This window comes from Arabidopsis lyrata, assembly GCF_000004255.2.
Source record: "Arabidopsis lyrata subsp. lyrata unplaced genomic scaffold ARALYscaffold_6, whole genome shotgun sequence".
Lineage (NCBI taxonomy): Eukaryota > Viridiplantae > Streptophyta > Magnoliopsida > Brassicales > Brassicaceae > Arabidopsis > Arabidopsis lyrata.
Genome location: NW_003302550.1, coordinates 2,529,479 through 2,547,967, shown reverse-complemented (window position 1 = coordinate 2,547,967; position 18,489 = coordinate 2,529,479). Strand labels below are relative to the sequence as shown.

Sequence of the window (18,489 nt, the reverse complement as noted above, 5' to 3'; positions counted from 1 at the left end):
TCACATCTTTTGGACTATGTAGACAAACACACACGTTAATCTATAGTTGTTGGCTTAATTCAAAATCTTTCATTTTCATGATCAGTCAAGAAATACGCGTTTAATCAACTTTTCCTCTCTATATATACAATTATTTCAAAATGATCAAGCATAGTCATGAGTTCCGCACCAATCAGTGGAAATAACTAATCAAAACTCTATATCATCGTTTTCCAAAACCTAATTAATGGCTGTAACAAATCTTCCTACTTGTGATGGTTTGTTCATCATCGGTCTTATTGTTATCGTTTCTTCAATGTTTAGGACATCATCTGCGCAACTAAACGCAACGTTTTACTCTGGGACTTGCCCTAACGCCTCTGCCATCGTACGTAGCACTATTCAGCAAGCTCTTCAATCTGATGCAAGAATTGGAGCCAGCCTAATCCGCCTTCATTTTCACGATTGCTTTGTTAATGTATACTAATCTTTTTCGATGCAACTCTTTTAACATAAAACCCGATTGTTCTGTTTCGCCCTAAACCGCTACTTTGCTTCTTTATTATTCTAAAGGGCTGTGATGCATCGATCTTGCTTGACGACAGTGGAAGCATCCAGAGCGAGAAGAACGCTGGTCCGAATGCAAACTCAGCTAGAGGATTCAACGTTGTCGATAATATCAAGACTGCCCTTGAAAACGCTTGCCCTGGTGTTGTCTCTTGCTCTGACGTTTTAGCCCTTGCCTCAGAGGCCTCTGTATCTTTGGTAATTACATGTTCTTTGTGAACATATGAAACAAAACATAACTAAAAATTATTGTGGTATAATTCTGTTTTAGTAACAATTAAAACACGTATATATTTATTAACATATACGTTTGATTATCTTCAGGCAGGAGGGCCATCATGGACTGTATTATTAGGAAGAAGAGATGGTCTCACTGCAAACCTAGCCGGGGCAAATTCGTCCATTCCTTCTCCGGTCGAAAGTCTTAGCAACATCACATCTAAATTTTCGGCTGTCGGGCTAAATATGAACGATCTAGTTGCCTTATCTGGTGAGTTCATCTACATATTTAGTTACTTGTGGCTCAAGTTGAAACAAAACCCTAACGCCAACTTTTGTGGATCGACGTAGGTGCGCATACATTCGGGCGTGCTCGATGTGGAGTGTTCAACAACAGACTATTTAACTTCAGCGGGACAGGAAATCCCGACCCTACTCTAAACTCAACGCTTCTCAGCACTCTTCAACAACTATGTCCTCAAAACGGCAGCGTATCAACGATCACCAATCTCGATCTGAGCACACCAGATGCGTTCGATAACAATTACTTCACCAACCTTCAGAGCAACAATGGGCTTCTTCAGTCAGACCAAGAGCTGTTCTCTACCACCGGTTCATCCACCATCGCGATTGTTACTTCATTTGCAAGTAACCAGACTCTGTTTTTTCAGGCCTTTGCTCAGTCCATGATCAACATGGGGAATATTAGTCAGTCCCTTGACTGGGAGTAATGGAGAGAATAGATTAGACTGTAAGAAGGTTAATGGAAGTTGATTTCCTTAAAGCTCCTTTTCTTTGAAAAAACATATTGGCAATCTTTGGTTGAATAATTTTTGTTATCATAATCACATCAAATATGTATTGCATTTCAATATTTCTTAAGCAATTTAATGATATAATTGACTCTAAAATTCACTGAAAAATCAGCAAAACATTAACCGTTTTACTATTAATGGAACATTCTCTTAATGGATTATTCGAGAAGAATGCAGCAAATTCACTTTATATAAGATCAACTTTATATCTTATGGGCTCCAACAGAGAATTTATCATTGACAAATTATTTTACGAATCACCAATCAATAACGATAACAAAAACCGTCCAACATGTAAATCGAATTATCAACCATCATTACAGTCCTTGTGGAATGATTTCGCCGACAAATTAAAATTTCCATTTGAAATTTAATAATTGGGTAGGCTGATTTTGCGGTCAAGATAAAGCGGTCCCTTTCCACGCCAAACTGCCGGAGAGGAGTGTGATTCTCTAATCTTCCTCTAGACTACTGTAAATTATTTGTTTGGTTTTAAGAATTGTAAATTTTTTGACAGCAACTATAATTTTTCGGCTGTAAATGTAAATATAAAATATTAATGAAAGTTAATATTGATTATAAAGTAAAATGAAAAAAAAAAAAAAAAAAAAACTAAATAATTGGGACAGGGATCCTACCACAATTTTAACGCCTTAAGTATCTGATTTAAAAAAACAATACTAAAAAGGTTAAAAGAAGACAAAATTGAATGTGAAGGTTGTTTCTATCAAAAAGGTTAGAATACAGTATAGAAGCAAATGTTCTTACAAATAAAATATACTATATTTAATATATGATAACATGATCTGTTTTGTGTGATAGGTAAGCTTTGAGTCAATGGTTCGATTGTTCATATGGTTACTACTGGGGGTATTACAATGTCGATATACAAACGATTAGGAGTGTTACCACAAATGCCATAGGAAATTTGAAATTTTTTTTTGAGATAATTGAATCAGACGATGAGAACGATTTGTGACAAACTTACTGCAAACAATCAGAACCATTAAAATTCATAAGAGCATGGTATTGGTATTAATCTACAATCATATTAGTGTGTGTTTTTTTATAAAGCATAGTGTTTTAGAAAAGTCAAAGGATATACTGAAAATAAAAAAGTGAAAGTTTTACGTCAATCATAGTATTTGTTAGTCGAATGTAGTAACTAATTTCTTCAAGATGCACAAAGTTGATCACTACCACATAAAGCTAAAAAGTAAAAAGTCACTTAATTAGTTTCTGAACTCTCTCTAGTATCCATTTTATCATTTAGTTAAAATAGTTCGAAGACTTAGTTAATACTCCCTCTGTTCTTGAAAATTTGATATTTTAGAGTTTACACATATATTAAGAAACAATCATGATTTAATCATTTAATAATTTTTTCTTTTTATTAAATATTTTTAATAATGTATGAACCAATAGTAATCTAAAACAGTTAATTATTTGTAATCATTACGGCTTGAAATCTACGATTTGTTAATATCAATTAATAAAAAATAAAATAAAAAGCTAGAAAATCAATCTTTGTGGAACAAACCTAAAACACTAAAACATCAAATTTTCAGGAACGGAGAGAGTAACTTTTAACACTTCAGAGTATGACAATAAGATTTGCCCACAAGATAAAAGAATAAAAGATAAATAATGAAGAAATGCACAAATATAGAATAACATTTAACGGAAACTTAAGTTGTAAGAAAGGAAAAAAGGTCCCATGAACAAATGATTGCCTGTGTGGAGATTTGCCTCTTCTCAAGCAAGACAAAGTGGAACCCCACTCGTTCATCATTTCAATAATCCCATAATTACTTCATCAGGCACGTTGTCACGTGACTCTCTCCTCTTCAACGTCCTTTTGATAAATGGATGTTTGAACTTTAGTTAAAAGCCTTTTTTTTTAAATCGCTAGACTCTAGTTGGATATTCAGTATGGATTTAGCGATTAATCAGAAAAGACTAGTTTTAGGGTTGTTTTAATAATTTTAAAACATACTAATCTAATATTGTTTTCAAAATTGCAGTAAATATATAAAAACTTTAAGGTAAATTTTTATGATTTTTATTAAAATTTGGATATAAGTTATTGTAAAACATCACAAAATCTCAATACAAATGATTGAATAACAAAAATAATTTTTTTTTTTATACTTGTAATCTAAAAATAATCGGAATATGTAAAATAAGGCAAAGAGTAATCGGATTAAGCGGGAAGTAATCGGATTAGGCAGGAAATAATCAGATTAGGCGGATAGGCTGGGCCTAACGATTAAGCGGGGAGTAATCAAATTAGGTAGGAATTTTTAGAAAAGAGTCAAAAATAAATGTCAACGACTACCATAAAAGTTAAGAAACCTTTTTTTTCTAACATGGGTAGGCCTGGGCATTCGGATATTCAGATCGGGTTCGGATTGGGTTTTTCGGGTTCGGGTTTAGAAAACTAAGACCCGTTCGGGTATTTTAAAACTTCGGGTTCGGATTCGGGTTTATCCGAAGTATCCAAATATTAAAAAATTTGTATCCGATTCTATGCAAAGTATTGAAAATACTCAAAAAATCTATAAATTTTAAGTATTTTATACCTGAATCTAACCAAAAATGGCTAAAACAACCAAAAATATCTTAATATCTGAATAATTTAGACAGTTAAGTTATTACAAGTATAACTATTACTAATATATTATATCTATGTATTTATATTTCGGATATGTTCGGGTACTTGTTCGGGTTCAGGTTCGGATCGGGTTCGGGTTTTCGGGTTGTGAAGTTTAAAACCCGTTCGGGTATTTTAAAACTTCGGGTTCGGATTCGGGTCGGGTTTTTCAGGTCGAGTTCGGTTCTGTTCTTCGGGTTCGGATATTATGACCAGACCTAAACATGGGTTTTCATAGTCATAACGATTAAAATGAATACACATAGCTCATTATGCTTATAATATCATTGCAATTCTTAATATCATTGCAATTCTTTCCAAAATTAATAGGAGCTCTAGAACAATACCTTAAATTTTTCATTCTGTAAACAAATTTTAGAGGAATGTTTTTTAAGGATTCCGTTAAATGAAATTTATATATATAAGATTATTTTATTCATTGACAAAAAAGGAGAGTAATCAAGTTAGTTTAATTTGTATCTTTTGGTTATTCTTCTCTTTCTTTTCTTTTTTTTTTCTTGTTTTTGGGGGCAAACATATTTTGACTATTCTTCAAAATTTTAATTGGAAAAATATGTTAGCTCTTTTATACTATTGAGTTCTAGACCGCCGCAACCTCCATTTGCCGCCGCCTAGGGAAGCTGGCCTCTATTTATAGCCGTGGAGCAAGACTGTGACAACCAGTTTTGCATTCAATAGTTTGGTACATAGACTAGTGCGTATCTTGTTTAAATCAACGTTAGATTCGGTTAGGCAAGCAATTAATCAACGTAAACCTGTAACTTGTATGTTCAAATTAGGTTCAGAATAAATCACGCTCAGATTTGATGCGGGTAGGTCAAATTAGGTTGCTTACAACAATCTATTAAACGGAGGAAAATGAAAAGGATTACATTATATTAATACTAGTATATTAAGGTCCCTGCTTTGCATGGGAAAATTTAATAATACAAATAATATAGTATAAGATGTATGAATCCTAAATTTGGTTTAAAAAAGTGAAGAGGATTATATTATCCACAAAATAACTTATCCGTTACATAAATATACAAGCGGTTAGTGTTTAGTCAAGACTATTTAATGATATGTACATAGGAGGATACTTTAAGCCATAAATCTATTGAACAACATCGGCCGGTGTTTAATTGTGTATACACACATAACATATTGGAATTCAAAATATATGGTGCATATTCATTCATATACGTAATACCTGGTAATATCTAAACAAAACGAAAATAGAATTTGCAATAATGAATGTACAGTAGGACAGAGAGGAGAAAAATAATTGAGATGCCAAAAATACTTGAGATAGTAAATAATAATAATCACAATGATAAGAGTATGCATGACTTCAATTATTGCAAGGAGCCTAAAAAGCATGACACACACCAATCTTAGTTGAGGATATCATCCGCGCGCGTCCCACACGTGTGGGTCCTTTCACACTCTTTCTATGTTTTAACCATAACTCAACCCCCAAATGAAATTTAGAAATTCTACCCAAAAAAAAAAAAAAAGATTAAATCATATGTGGTGTATCTCGTATTCGTAGAAGCCATATGGTCTTTTGTTTTTCGCTTCTTAATGTTTCAATCGTCGTCATCGTTACGAGATATCGAAGAAGAAATATTTCCCTATATAGTGACAGATTTGAAATAAGCGGCTTATATTGTTACTTGGATTTTGTTTCTACTGGTCTGGTAACCAAATGTTTAAACTCGATTTGGTAGCTATTGGCCGACTCATGATATTTTGCTATGTATATCATCAGAAACATAATTCACATGTCGACCAATCCATATATTGTTTTGAAGTTTATTTTTGGTGATATTTGGGTTTTGTAAAACGCAAATGGGGAATGTGTTAAGGAAATATACAAAATTACGGTTTTGATCATCAACTCTGCGGAACTACGGAATTATGAATATATGCATAATTATAGGCAAAATTATTTAAGGAGAAAATATATGTGGCTGAAAAACTCTAGAATGATACTATACTATATTCTATTTTCGTCCTTTGGTTGTAAAATAGCAAAATTGTCGAATATCATCATGATCACTAAAATCTAAAATAACAAAATCGTAGAATTACATAATTTTTCGACTATTCCATTAAATTATATCAGACCCTACAGCTTTTTTGTAATTAATGACAACGTACTAATTTGAAACCAACTATCATATCTATGACATGTTACCATTCATACACATAATAATGTAGCTATTTAATGTCCAGAACTTTTCTTGAAAGCAACTTGCAATAAGTTAAAAAAGAAGTTATAATTAATGGAAAATGTATTGATGATGTTGGGTAAGAACACATTAATCAAGTTTTTCTAGGACCATCACTGTGATGAATAAAGTTTTGGGCCAATAATAACGATTTTGGTCAAACTAAAGAAAAATAATAATCTGATTGAGTGTTTTCGTGACCGTTTGATGGGTCATCGTTATCACATTTTGCTTCTTCTTCGTATCATTAAGTATCATCGAGTCATCGTTCATCATTATGTCTTGTTCGGCCTTTTTATTCGGTAAATATTAGAGCATGATTTTCCATTCCTTTTAATCAAGGAATCCAACTTAATCATGACCTTGTAGTTATGTAATTAGTCACGCTAATTTGTCTCGTTTCTTAAAAGAAACAAGATAGGTCGTTTGTTTCTCCGCCGCTAGAGAATAAGAGACGAGAGAGTCATCATATATATCATTTTCATTTGTTTGCTGATTCCAAATAATACATCCAGAATGACACACCTTCATAGTTAGGAAAACGAGTACAATAGTTACGACTTACAAAGAAAATTTTTATCTGAATCTAGAATTTTCGTTTTGTTGCAAATTTCATTTGTAAATTTTGAATTTATAATTTTTAAAGAATTTAAATTCAAAATGTAAACAAAATTTTTTTCTTCAAAAGTATGCATTAATTAATTCATTATATTCTAATAACTACTAAAAATAAGCAAACCTATAACTATAAAACTCAGTTTAAACTATATATAATATCAACGAACAAATTTGATTGGCATGTTTTTCAGGTCTGCTTCTGCTAACATATCAGGTTTAGCGGATTGATTAATAATATTGTGAATATTTTTATTGTTACATTATTATTTTCAGTATTAAAAAAAAACATAGTATTACAGAAACATTTTCATTAAATCAAATATGTGAATCAAAACAATAGTACTATACTAAACAAAAAATTGTTGCACTTTAGTTATTAACCTTTTTCACCGACCATTGATATAGAATTTTTTATAAACAGCATCAAACGGTAATTAACTACGATGTCAACAGTCACTATGTCCCTTTTTTACTTCCAATTATTATTTACCCTAATTCTTTTTCCAACAACTTCCACTTTCGTTTAAATCTCTTAAAACTTAAGAAAATCAAAGTCCCCATCATTAACGTGTGACCAAGAATTACGCTGGCCGGTCAAACTAATTATGGTCTTCAATAATTTTCAACAAACACAGTCTCACAGATTCAAGAAGAATCACTATTCCTTCAATAGAGTAATATAAGTAGATGAAACTGTTTCAAAATTATCCGATCTTCTTCAATGGCTGCATTGTGATCGATGATTAGTAATTTAGTATATAGAAATTGTCGCTTTTTCCATGCTCAGATGTATTTTGTTCATAATTTCAACTTTCACTCTATCTGAGATTTTATTGCCATAAAAACTTTCTGATAAATAAGTTTGATTGTTATCTTTTATATTTGGAAAGTGTCTTGAAATGGAAGTATTGCATACGAGATTTTGATTGTCATGAAAACAAACTGACTTTTTTGTAGAATAAAATACAAACATATATGCATATTTGTATATAGGGATTAATAACAAACACACAAGGCGCCAGTCTCGTGTAAGAATGTGGTCTACATTTATATGCATTCACGTGCGTATGTGAATGGTAGTTGTCGGTCAATCTCCTAAATCCATATAAACCCCAAAATACTATAATTCTCGGTATTGACAAGATATTGAAACAAAAGGAAAATATCTTATGTTCACTTTGGCATATTAAGTTGCCTATTATTTAACCGGTTAGAGTAAAATTCCACAAAAAATATTGACACATTATTCACATATATTAAAAATATATATAATTACATAAATATGTCCCTATAGATTCATTATACTAAATAAAATGATGACTTAAATCACATGTCTTAAGGAATTTATAGGACGAAGATCCAATTTTTGTTAATTTACATAATAATATTATTAAAATACATCGAACATGGAAATAAATAAGTGGGGTTTCACTTTCATGTCATCAGTCCATAAGGCCACAATAGATCTTCTTGTTCCTCTCTCTTTCTCTCGCTCTCTCTAAAACTCTTATTTTCTTCGTAAGAGATGGAACTAGCGTTGTCTCTAGGCGACAATACTAAGAAACAGTTCTCTTTTCTGGAGATGAGCTCGAAGATTAATAATCCCTCTGCCTCGTCGACCTCAACTTCCGACAAGGATCTTGGATTCTGCATGGGTTTAGATGTTGCTTTTGGTGGTCACAAATCGTTGTCATCCTCTTCGTCTCCGTCGGTAGAAGATGAGAAGAAGAAACCGGTGCCGAGAGCAAAAAATTCTGATGGAATTAGGGTTTCGTCTTCAGTAGATCCACCATTACAGCTTCAGCTTCACTTACCTAATTGGCTCCCTGAGAACAGTAAGGGTCTTTATTTTATCTCTTAAAACAAAAATGGGCATAAGATGACTATAATTTTCTCGTACCTAAAGGGTGTGCTTATATACGTGTACACTACACACAAAATAAAAGAAAATAAGTCTGATTTTATTTAGAACAACATCTGAAATTTTTAAACCAAAAAAACAAAAAAAACCTCTGAAATTTATTAGAATCCTTAATTTGGCTTACATGTTTTTTTCTTACGATTCTAAGAATATTAATATTTTTCTGGATATATATTGTCTAATTTGGCTTAAATGTGTCGATAGGATGTTGAAATCATTTTCCAAAAATGTTTTGACTGATTTGTGACAAGAAAGAAGAACCAGGCTTTAAAATATTATTTAATCCAAGAAAAAAATATCAATTGTGGATGTCTTTGATTAACAAACAAGAATACCTAACTTTTCTCATATATCAGAATTAGTTTAAATATCCGCTCAAGATTCCCTGGTTATCAAAGAATCAACCAAAAAACAGTAAGATAAACCAAATTTTCAGGTCCACAAGGAGGACAAATGCTCTCAGGAGCAGCTATGGTTGCAGAGGAGGAAGAGGAGGAGGAGGAAGCGGTGCCTAGTATGTCAGTATCGCCGCCGGATAGCGTAACATCGTCGTTTCAATTGGACTTTGGGATCAAAAGTTATGGTTACGAGAGAAGAAGCAATAAGAGAGATATTGATCATGAAGTGGAGAGATCTGCTTCAAGAGCCAGCAATGAAGACAACGATGAAGAAAATGGATCCACTAGGAAGAAACTTAGACTCTCTAAAGACCAATCTGCTTTTCTTGAAGACAGTTTCAAAGAACACAGTACCCTCAATCCTGTTCGTTTCCCATGCTTTACATTTTTTTTTTTTTTAATTTGTCAATCTTGAATTCATTTTTATCTTTTATTTCAAAGAAAAACCAAACCTTAGCCTTATATGCTTTTTTTTTTCCTTACATTGCAGAAACAGAAGATTGCGTTGGCAAAGCAGTTGAATCTTCGTCCTCGTCAGGTTGAAGTTTGGTTTCAAAACAGACGGGCCAGGTTAGCTTATTTTCAATTGTCTTTTTATGAAACGGTTTATTTTCTTCATTGGAAGTATATTTTTTGTGTTGAGGACGAAATGCATCACGAGTAATAATAACAAATTGTCGCATGTCATTATATTCCTTGTCATTTTTCGTGCAAAAGTAGTATATCACTTCCGCTCATCATTTCCATATATAATTGCTTATAGTGACTTATTTATAAAAGGAAAACAAATCATAACTCTTCTTTACATAATTTGACCCCCACAAAAGAAAGCCCTCTTCTTTGCATAACCAAAATATCACATTGTTTGGATAATTATCTATTGGTGGTTATGTAATTGATAAATGATAATAGGACAAAACTGAAGCAAACGGAAGTGGACTGCGAATACCTAAAGAGATGCTGTGAGTCACTAACCGAAGAAAACCGGAGGCTTCAAAAAGAGGTTAAAGAATTGAGAACCTTGAAGACTTCCACACCCTTCTACATGCAACTTCCGGCTACAACTCTCACTATGTGCCCTTCTTGCGAACGTGTTGCCACTTCAGCAGCACAGCCGGCCACGTCAGCTGCTCACAACCTCGGTTTGTCCACGTCATCATTGATTCCGGTTAAGCATCGGCCGGTACAAACAAGTCTCATGAAAGCACGTGTGCCCAAGTAAAAATCGTTACAGTTTGAGCAAACGGTCGAGTGGTTTTAAAAGTTGTCTTCATGTGTATATTTAGATTTAATTTTCATATCTTATTTGGGACCGTTTCCAATTTTAAAAGACGAATAGATTGATTATCCGGTTAGTGGTTTGTTTTTCTTGGATAGGACGGATAAAAAACAGATGGAGGAAAAGGGTTGACATGTTTAATTTATTGAATGATAGAAGACAAAAAAGAAAAAGGGAAAAATATTTGGTTTGATCTTGTAGACTTTTATTTGTGATTAAAGCAAAAGGGTTTGTCGTGCACAAAATCCTCACTAGATACGTTTAATTATCGAGTTTTAAATTTATAAAAATTCTTATTTCTTTTCTTTTTTGCTATAGGTTGATACATTTAAGTTAAACAAAAACAGCGTTTTTACAAGGAATATGAACATTACATACCCATAAGGTATATTCGCATGGACGTGACTGATTTTTCATGTCAACTTTCTTTAATCAAAGCATGCCACAACCCACAACATTGGCGAAAAAAAGCATCCCACAACAACATCGTAGGGAGAAAAAATTGAGAACCTTTAACACGAAACGAGAGCACTCACAAAATTGTATCATTCCAAGAGGTTAGACTGGTTAGGCGACCAATTCTGCTTTGCAACATGCGCCAGACTATTTTCTGTAAAAGAAAAAAGAGAAAAACAAGTGGTATTTTGTTTCATTATCTACTTCACACAAAACACAATTGTGTTAAATTTGTTTTAAACTTTAGTCAAAATCACTTTTATTTTTTAAAAATGAGTTTAAGTGTTAAATCTATATCATGCCGAATTTTGAACACCAAAGCTTACGGACCAACTAAGAACATGATGCCTAGACGCGGTTAGTTTTCGACGTGTTTAAAATTTAACAATTAAACTAATTTTTAAAAAGTTTTAGTAAAATTGACATGGTTTTAGTTTTAAAACCATTTTTTTCTTAAAGTTTAAGTGTTAAATTTGTTTTAAATTTAAGCCAAAATCACAATTATTATTTTAAAATGAGTTTAAGTGTTAAATCTATTTCACGTGAAAACATGCCGAACTTCAAACACCGAAGCTTACGGACCAACTAAAGACAGGATGCCTAGGCGCGATTAGTTTTCGACGTGTTTAAAATTTAACACTTAAACTAATTTTTAAAAAGTTTTAGTGAAATTGACATGGTTTTAGTTTTTAAAATATTGTTTTCTTAAAGTTTAAGTGTTAAATATATTTGTTTTAAATTTTAGTCAAAATCACAATTAGTTTTTAAAAATGAGTTTAAGTGTTAAATCTATTTCACGTGAAAACATGCCGAACTTCGAACACCGAAGCTTACAGACCAACTAAGGACTGGATGTCTAGGCGCGGTTAGTTTTCGACGTGTTTAAAATTTAACACTTAAACTAATTTTTAAAAAAATTAGTGAAATTGACATGGTTTTTAGTTTTAAAAACATTGTTTTCTTAAATTTGTTTTAAATTTTAGTCAAAATCACAAATATTTTTTAAAAATGAGTTTAAGTGTTAAATCTATTTCACGTGAAAACATGCCGAACTTCGAACTGCTTGTGGAAGTGTGTACAAGACCCTTTACATGTAAGACCGATTGCTCATGCTATTTGGGATCCTTATTTTGGTCAACTGCCTGTGGAAGTGTGTATCTTTGGTCGAAAACTAGTCCTAAGAAGTTTCTCGGAATCACCATTGGATGTCACAAATGATTAGATGCTTTAAAAAGTAAATTATGTAGTTTTGGTGCTACTCCCATCGCCACATTTTGCATAAAAAGAGTAATTGTGTACGGGTGAGTCTCGTGCTGCGTACTTCAGATATTATCCAGTTTTAAGCATCCGTAATCTTACTTTCTACACAAACATAAACACTTTGTGTTTTTCCCAATCTCCAACCAAAATAGTCACATGTATCTCTTTAAATTATCATATCCTGTACTTGGGATTTTAACAGAATTTAATTGGTAACAAGTCGCCACGTGACGAACAACTGCACCAGGTTGGATCTAATCGCACTTAACTCATAAAAGCATTTGACATAACGAAATTTTTTTAAAGACCTTCATGGTCTAAAAGTCCAAACATCCCATGTGAAACGTCGTCTGACCAAACCCGTTATCTTCGAATCCCAAAATGGACAGATTCTTTATTATTTAATTGTCGGTGATCGACAAATTCCACACCAAACTCTCACATCCATGTTCCAAATGCAAATTCTTGCGTTTACATTATAGACACTAAGCAAAACCAAGCTCTAATTAGATAGATCATCAAACATTAGAGTAGCGATAATTTGAATCAATTCCATTATAAATATGAATATGTAACCTCTCTTTGGAGCTAAATATAGTATTCGTCGTGACAAAAGCATTTACAACCATTAGTAACAAAGATATCGGGTGATCAATATTTTTAATTTTTTCCTTTTACTCTACACATTCTATAATCAACAATTACCATCACAATAGAAAGTAAAAGTGTTGAGATCAAACAAGTATTGGGGTGGAAGAACCTTAAGTTTTCCGTTGTGTTTGGCTGAGCTGATTGAGTTTGACTAGCAGCTCAGCGTAGAGGATTTCATTCCAAGAGTCGGGAACTCCCGGGAGGCACCAATGGCTGCAGTCTTGGTACAGCAAAGGCGTCTTTTTCTCTTTTTCCGATAAGCTATGTTTCCGGTATACTGACGGGTGACCGTCCTTCCTGTAGTCCGTCAATCTCGTGATGTTTAGATACGTGACGGGTGTTTTCATACCTCTTAGCACTTTCTCAAGCACCTTCATTTTAGACGGGTACGGGGTTAGGTATGTGTCATTCTTGATCGGTTCTGTTTCGCTATCGCATGCTCCTCCTGAGTTCCATTGCCCACCACTGCAACACAATTCCAAAAGTGTCAAGATTTAGGTTTCAATTATTTCAAACACCAATTTATGTGTTAAAATGCTACAGATTGTGTGTTTATTTGGAGAAAATGCACACTAGACCTAAAGATTGAGACCTTCGATTCGTAGATGCAAAGACAGTCTGCATTTACCTGAAATGGGAGGCGGAGTAGCCCCGAAAGAAAACGAGGGACTTTGCAGGATTCACATTCTTCTCGACCCATCGACCCCATGTAGTCAAAGCTTTACGAAAAGCTTCAAGAACAGCGAGTTCATGATAAACATTGCTTCCTTCTTGATAATAATCCTCCCTATGAAACAAAAACACCAAAATCAGATCTACATTATACAACACAAAGACAGAGCAAATATTCCGGTAGATTGAGAGAGATTTTAGTATATACCCTTTAGATGTTTTCTCGTGAGTCCACCAATGTCCGGTATTAAATACAATAATATCCGCTCCCTTGTACTGCTCAGAGGACTTCCCAACCAAATCCAACCTTAAAGTCTCCTTCTTTGTTCCTTTCTTGTCTACAATTTCCCATTCTTGAACCAAGAACGGTGAAACAAAGAACTCCACCGTGCAGTTATAATCCTATCAATCAAATTGAAAACCTTCAATATATAAAACTATTAAGAACCAATTGGTCTATAAGCAAATCAAGAAGAAGCATTACTTGGAAGACGAAAGAGTACTCGGCCTCCCCACGAAAATGATGTCTTCCTCTAGCCTCGTAGACTTTAGTCTCATCTTTCACTGATCCTTTAAGAATACAAACCAGTGATTCCCACATGTTCCTATTTAGAGAATCACCCACAAAGACTAGTCTTCTTCCTCTAAGCATCTCCAACAATATAGCTCCATTTAACCTTCACATATAAATATTGATCTATTATTAGATACAGAGCCTTAAGGCTAAATATTAAATTTAGAAATTATTCCGACCAAAACTTCTTACCTTGGTAAACTACATTTCTTAGGTTTCCACTTCAATTTCTGGAAATCTTTGTCGGGTCTTCCGTTGGAAATACAATTGAACTGTTCATCGATAAGCTTACACGAACCGGGTTTATAAAGCGGGTACGAATCATCTTTGATCCATTCACCGTCGAAGAACTCGCAATTCTTCAGAGAATCTCTCCATTTCTCGATCTCTTGCTTCATCGAAGAAACCAAATCAACGTTTTTAGTCTGCTTTTCTGGTGTAGAAGAAGCAGTTGATGAATTGGAACTAGAATTGGTCTTCAGATCCACCGACACCGGTGCTTTCGACGGCGCCGGAACTGTTGTCTGGTTTCTCTTCACGGTTTCAGTATCGCTGGTGGTCCGTGACTGATTATTCGATCCCGTCGCCGAGGATTTGTCTGAAAGCAGAGGATGAGATAAAGTGTTGTTCTTTGCAACTGGGTTGGTTCCGTTTACGATCGGAGGCTCAAAGGTTGTGTTTTTAGCAATCGGAGTATGAGTTTCCGGCGCCGGTGCTTGTAAAGTAACGTTTTTGGAATTCGAATTGAGAGACGGAGAAGTGGCGTTAACAGAGATAGGATCTGTTGCGTCACTGGATCTATTGGTGGGTTTGGTTGAAGTGACATTGGGGAGGATATAAGAGAAAATTGAAGAGAACTGAGATCCGGAAGTGTTGTCTGATACCGAAGTTGTGGTGGTGGAGGAGGAAGTGAAGATGTTAGAGAACCAAGGAGAAGAAGAGTTTGGAGAAGGACTAAAAGCAAAAAACAGAGTAAAAGAGACAAAGGTTATTACAAAAGCGTAAGCGAAAGTTGAGGGTTTTTTGGGTTTCAAAGCAGAGAAGAAGCTCTTGATGTCGGCGGCGGTTGTTGTTGTTGTTGTTCCTCCGCCGTGGATTGGCATATACTTAACGGCGTCTGACGCCATAGACGGAGAGGTGGAGGGGGCACTAGTAGTGGTGAATGTGGTGTGCTGTGGTGGGGAGTTCGTGGCGCGTGACGAGTGTTTTTAGGGTTAAGGGAGAGGAAGAAATTGCAGAGAGAGAGAGAGAGAGATGTGTATGATGAAGAAAAAAAAGGAAAAGAAGATGACTTTTTTAGAAACAAGGAGAAAGGTGTTTCGTTAACGGACCATTTGTTTAGGCAACATCGTTAAGGGGGATGACTTAAAGTGAAGAGCTTCCAATTAAAATACCCCTCGTTTTTGAAGTTATTTACTTAAAATGCCACTTCAAAGAAGCGTGTCGGTGGGTTTGAGATTCGAATTTTAATTATTGTCTTTTGCCCCTATCTAATTCTAATCTACTTCGGTCCCCAGGTTCGACCCGTAGAGAAAAGTGTGATTAAATGTTATGTTAATAATGGAAAGATTAGTGGTTAGTGGTTGTGTTACTAACTATATGATCCGAAAAATATGCTTTTGCCTTTAAATAAAGGAAATCACAAGACATTTTAGGATATCACAATCTATCTTTATATTAGTTTACTCGAGATTTAAATTATACTCCTTGATTTAAGACATTTTCAAACGTAAAATCTATTAGTAGAAAGAAAGAAAGATAATAGTGACCCATATTTATCTTTTATATGAAGAAAAAAAAAAAAAATTTATCTTTTATATATATATATATATTTTTTTGGGTTTAATGTTAATGTATGGAATGATGGTAATGTCCTTGACAATAATAATATACAAAATACTAAATCGCGTGTATTAAAGTCTTTAGCGTGTGGACTCTTTCCTCTACTTGTTTTGACTCTCTAATCTTCTGCCTTTATTTTCTTTAAAACGTACTTTATTTTCTTTAAAACGTACTTCACCAGCTCTATAAGAGAAATCGCTTTTTAACCGACAAGTATAACATATTTAGTTTAACATATTGCTATGTATGTTTATAAATCACTAGCTCTAAGTATGTGATTTCTATATTAGTTTTAACATATAACTATGTCTTCGAATTATTATATCTAGTAACCACATGCTTATACGTTATAGTCCGACAGTATATAACTATGAAGGATGATTAAGTGAAGACAAGAAAAATAACGAAATAGTTTGGGTAATTCCATCGTCACAAATTGATTTCAAGGCATCATATTCAGATCAATGCACCGTCATAAATTTGGCTTTTCTTTATTTGATTTTCTGATTAACCAAAAAGGTTTAAAATAGTTTTCAACGTTTCTAATCCATTCGATGCAATGAAATTTTTTGTTCCAAGCTGTAAACACAATTTTTTAACTATGAACAACCAAATAATTATTTAGCAAAAAAAAAAAAAAAAGCCAAAATCATTTTCCTAGAGTTTATAAGGTTCCTTTTGGGTTTTAATTTGTCATAAAAAACTAATTAAGTCACTAATAACATTTAAAAAATGTCTATTTTAAACAAATTAAAAACACAATGAGAGAAATTAAGTAGGCCCCACCAGCAGCACATCGTTGGCATTTGTCCAACTCATCTTCCGGATAAGCTCTCTATCCATCTCCTCACATCTCTTCCCAAAAGTATCAAAACAAAAAAGAAATCTTAATTATGGCATATGAAAACTTAAAAATATCTCATCATATATCTTCATCGTCAAAAATTTACTGAAAGCAAAAAAACTAATGGCAGCTTTGGCATCAAACCCTCAAATGCTAACTAGACAAGCCCACGGTAACAAGAAGGAACAATTTTGGAGGAAAGAGAGTTTGAATTTGGAGAAGAAGTGTGGGTTTTGTGTAAGCGTTTACAATAATGAAAAGCTTGGGAGGTCACATATGGAGAAAGAGCGGAGACTAAAAGCCTTTTGGTCAAACATATCTCAGCCTACGACTTTGGAGATGGAACCCATTAACAACGTTGAAGAACTCGATGCTGTTCTCTCTCACGCACGCCAACTCTCTCAGCCTATCATCATCGAATGGTAAACACACCAAAAACATATCTTATCCAATCTCCATAATCTAAATTAGTACTGGTTCTTTATAGGCAAGCCCGTCCAGAGCATGGTCAAAATTAGATTTAACAAAAAAAATCATATAAAAATTAAAAAGCACAATTTTTTTTTTTTTTTTTTCATTTTTGGTAATGGTTGAACTCCTTTCTTATAATGACGGATAACGAAAGAGTTTAGCCATTTTGTAGTTTTTTGGTAAGGTTACATTTTTTGTTCGCAAGATTATTTTGCCGGTTTTTTACAAGTCAAGACATACCAATCAGAGCCTCTATATATGTTTGATTATGAAGAATTGGGAGAAATATTTGGGCAGGATGGCTTCTTGGTGTCGTAAATGTATTTACTTGAAGCCTAAGTTGGAGAAATTAGCTGCAGAATATAATAACCGGTAAGTTAACAACAAAATCAACAATTTACAAGAATGTTGTTGCAAAATATTGTGAACTAAATGACTTTTCTTGTAACAGAGCAAAGTTTTACTATGTGGATGTAAACAAGGTCCCTCAAACCTTGGTGAAACGTGGAAACATTTCGGTAAGATATATGCTTAAACATAATTTTATTCTTCTTGTGATGTGGTATGTGCCAAATCTGAACCAACTTCCATATTCGTGTGTGCTATGCAGAAAATGCCCACTATTCAGGTATGCTGACTTTCTTGTAATACAACTTTATTGTTTTGAGTTTCTTGAGATGCATTTGACAATAAGGTAATAGTGAAAGCATTTGACAATAAGGGAATGGTGAATGTAGTTATGGAAGGAAGATGAGATGAAAGAAGAGGTGATAGGAGGTCACAAAGGTTGGCTTGTCATCGAAGAAGTTAGAGAATTGATCAACAAATATGTCTAGTTCTCATTTTTTTCCTTCCTTTTTTTTTTTCTCTAATATGTACAGTCAGTTTTCTTATTTCCTTTATTTACAGTTTATATCCAATTTCAAACTTAAAAACTCTTTTTTCGGTAATCAAGAAATTTCACAATTACAATTCAAATCGCTGTGAGCTAATGCTCGTGCTCGTGCTCGATCTCAGGCCGTGGCCACTGAAG

The 18,489-nt window shown here is 33.7% G+C and overlaps 4 protein-coding genes across 4 annotated transcripts; 3 read left to right on the top strand and 1 right to left on the bottom strand.

The window, feature by feature from the left end:
• Positions 1-82: 82 nt before the first annotated feature.
• LOC9309343 (peroxidase 53) lies at positions 83-1,663 on the top strand. The gene is made up of 4 exons (XM_021020237.1): positions 83-457; positions 553-744; positions 871-1,036; positions 1,117-1,663. Exons 1-4 carry the CDS (start codon positions 227-229, stop codon positions 1,494-1,496), a joined length of 969 nt encoding a protein of 322 aa, XP_020875896.1. The 5' UTR covers positions 83-226; the 3' UTR covers positions 1,497-1,663.
• A 6,774-nt stretch (positions 1,664-8,437) lies between these two features.
• On the top strand, positions 8,438-10,951 carry LOC9309342 (homeobox-leucine zipper protein HAT14). The gene is made up of 4 exons (XM_021023437.1): positions 8,438-8,923; positions 9,446-9,771; positions 9,898-9,977; positions 10,320-10,951. Exons 1-4 carry the CDS (start codon positions 8,614-8,616, stop codon positions 10,627-10,629), a joined length of 1,026 nt encoding a protein of 341 aa, XP_020879096.1. The 5' UTR covers positions 8,438-8,613; the 3' UTR covers positions 10,630-10,951.
• A 1,982-nt stretch (positions 10,952-12,933) lies between these two features.
• On the bottom strand, positions 12,934-15,689 carry LOC9309341 (protein trichome birefringence). Its single transcript, XM_021022814.1, has 5 exons — positions 14,492-15,689; positions 14,210-14,402; positions 13,934-14,127; positions 13,682-13,840; positions 12,934-13,518 (listed from the first exon to the last, which is right to left on the bottom strand). Exons 1-5 carry the CDS (start codon positions 15,424-15,426, stop codon positions 13,164-13,166), a joined length of 1,836 nt encoding a protein of 611 aa, XP_020878473.1. The 5' UTR covers positions 15,427-15,689; the 3' UTR covers positions 12,934-13,163.
• Positions 15,690-17,019: 1,330 nt separating this feature from the next.
• On the top strand, positions 17,020-18,434 carry LOC9307298 (thioredoxin-like 3-1, chloroplastic). Its single transcript, XM_002873226.2, is given in 6 exon segments — positions 17,020-17,077; positions 17,080-17,407; positions 17,754-17,828; positions 17,908-17,974; positions 18,067-18,084; positions 18,194-18,434. Coding segments are annotated over 6 exon segments (630 nt in total). The 5' UTR covers positions 17,020-17,034; the 3' UTR covers positions 18,293-18,434.
• Positions 18,435-18,489: the final 55 nt, after the last annotated feature.